The 2,455-nt window shown below is 47.8% G+C and overlaps 1 protein-coding gene across 1 annotated transcript; it reads right to left on the bottom strand.

Moving 5' to 3' along the window:
- Positions 1-291: 291 nt before the first annotated feature.
- On the bottom strand, positions 292-2,179 carry LOC107656960 (zinc finger protein 36, C3H1 type-like 1). Its single transcript, XM_016444923.1, has 2 exons — positions 2,027-2,179; positions 292-1,652 (listed from the first exon to the last, which is right to left on the bottom strand). Exons 1-2 carry the CDS (start codon positions 2,078-2,080, stop codon positions 615-617), a joined length of 1,092 nt encoding a protein of 363 aa, XP_016300409.1. The 5' UTR covers positions 2,081-2,179; the 3' UTR covers positions 292-614.
- Between the last annotated feature and the right edge of the window lie 276 nt (positions 2,180-2,455).

Genomic DNA, 2,455 nt, shown 5'->3' with positions numbered 1-2,455 from the left:
GATACGGGACAGTGGAGTGTTTCGATAGCACTTTAAAACGATCCTGAGATTCCAACTCTGAGACTCTGTGCAGCTAGTCTTCATTAAAGCTAAGAGATATAGTTTGTGCAAAGCAGACAAACGGGTTCAAAGAAACAAACAAAAAGCCTTATATACATTGTTCCTTCTTTGAAATGCATATAAAACAAAAACAACCAATGCATATTACAAAAAAAGCAATAAATAGTTTTTTTTTTTTTTTTTTTTAGTTTTTTAATGTAGGGGTTTTTTTCTTATTTTTTTGGTGATTATGGCTAAAACTTTTCAGTAATACTGTCCATTTAAAAATGCCTTAACTAAAGGCTACAGTATGTTCAGGGAGTGGGTTAGACGTCACACTAGATGTATATACTCTAAGTTGCTCGGCTTTGGTTAGACTACAGATGGGCGGCTTGGGAAGTTTGATCCTGCAGACAAAACACCGCAGAGCAATTCCTGAAACAAATAAACCTAAAGTGAAGTTCCCACTGCAGCTTCGTACTGGTATACAACAGTATACATTGCGTTCATCGCATGACATTGGATCATGTCAACATCTGCGCAGGCGAGCATGCAATATGCACCGGTAATAGTTTCTAGTCGTCTGAGACAGACAGGCGGCTAAAGATGGGCAGTCGTCGGCCCTCGATGCCAGGAGAGTCGCAGTCGCTCAGGCTGCTGGAGCTGGTGTAGCCGTCCTGATCGGAGAGAGAGTCCGCAGACGCGCTTCGCTGCAGAGCCGACAGGCAGGTGACCGCATAGGCCAGGTTCTGCACGCTCTCCGAGTCGCTGATGGCATAGAAGCTGCCGCTGGCACCCAGATCTGCGAAGGGGTGGCTGTGCTTCAGGGTCCCCGGCTTGGGGAACTGAGGGGACAGGAGGTCGGGACTCCCGGTGGATGGCGGCGGAGACACGGATGAAGATCTGGAGAAGGCCAGGGCATCCGGAACGGCGCGGAAGCTGCTGAGGGTTTGTGGTTGCGAGGAGAAGCCGCTGAAGCTGACGCTCTGGCGGAGTTGCGGTCGCGCTCGGATGCTCTTTGTGTTCTCCGAAAGCCCGTTCTGCTCGTCTGCGTTGTGTATGAAGTGACACCGAGCGCCGTAGGGGCAGAAGCCGATGGTGTGAAAGGTGCGACACGGCTCGGTCTTGTACTTCGGGTGTCTGTTGAGGCCTCTCAGCTCCTCCATCCCATGAGCGAACTGGCATTTGGCTCCGTACTTGCAGGTGCCACTTTCCTCGTAGGTGCGGCAGAGCTCCGTCTTGTAGCGGGCGGACATCGGCGCCGTGGAGGTCGTGCCGAGTACCTTCGGGCAACTCAAGGAGCTGTTGCTGATGCTAAACCCGGGCGGTGGCGGAAGAGAGTTGGCTGTTGGGCTCTCGAAGGCCACATGGCCCTCGATCATGCTCACGGACCGGTCTACTCTGAAGGGGATCTGGCTCAGGGAGGAACGCGGCAGCTGCTGCTTCATCTCGTGGCTCCAGTGCTGGTTGATGGCTGGAAGAGGCCACGGGCTGCTGTCGTTGCTGTTGAATTTAGAGTTGGGAAGAGTCACGGGGCACAGGGAATGTCTGCGCTGGAATCCCACCACACGCTGCTTCTGCGTGGCTTCTGTCAGATCAATACCGCGGAAACTCTGGGAACGGAGAAAGAGAGAGACCTCAGTATGCTTTGTGGTGCACGAGTTTCAATGAAGCAAGAAAGCAACTCTAGAAAGGCATGTAAAAACACAAAGGGATAGTTCACACAAAAGTATTCTGAAATTAGTGGGATCAAAAACAACACGTTATCTGGACCCCACTGGCATGGATTGTATGTACAAATAAATACATTCTTAAGAGTCTTTTCTGTGTTCCACAGAAGAAAGAAAGTCACACAGAATTGGAACAATACTGACTGGGTTTGCATTATTTGAGTGAGCCATTCCTTTAAATTGAGTTGATTAAGTGCATGAGCAGATTGCATGAGCAATTTCCAGAGAGTTTCAAAAAACAAAACTCATATTCTTACCTTGCAGAATTCATCATCCAACTCCAGAAAGGGCGTGAGGAAATTTGATGGCATTTTCAAGATGCCTGGCTGTGATTCTTTATGTGCAGTTAAGGATGTGTTGAACTGCTCAACAACTGATGTCAAGCTCTGCTTCTGTTACAACCCCACTGTTGGAATCTCACTTTATAAGCGGAAACTTCTAACCCTGCCCACCTTTTGAAGAGGCGTGTTTTAGTGCCTGGTTCACAGCCCCTCAAGAGTCAGGAAAGTTTGCTTGTCTCCTGCCTAGGATTTCATAAAGAGCAAGCACAAACTTTAATACATCTTAGATCATCTCAGATCAGGTGTAAATTATTTTAAAATGGCTAAAGGTGGATCTACACAAAGAAAGTTTATTTTAATTCTAACATCACAAACAGGGTTAACTTTTACAAAACAAAAAAAACA

This window comes from Sinocyclocheilus anshuiensis, unplaced genomic scaffold, assembly GCF_001515605.1.
Source record: "Sinocyclocheilus anshuiensis isolate Anshui unplaced genomic scaffold, SAMN03320099.WGS_v1.1 scaffold1052, whole genome shotgun sequence".
Lineage (NCBI taxonomy): Eukaryota > Metazoa > Chordata > Actinopteri > Cypriniformes > Cyprinidae > Sinocyclocheilus > Sinocyclocheilus anshuiensis.
This window is presented reverse-complemented; position numbering and strand designations above follow the sequence as displayed.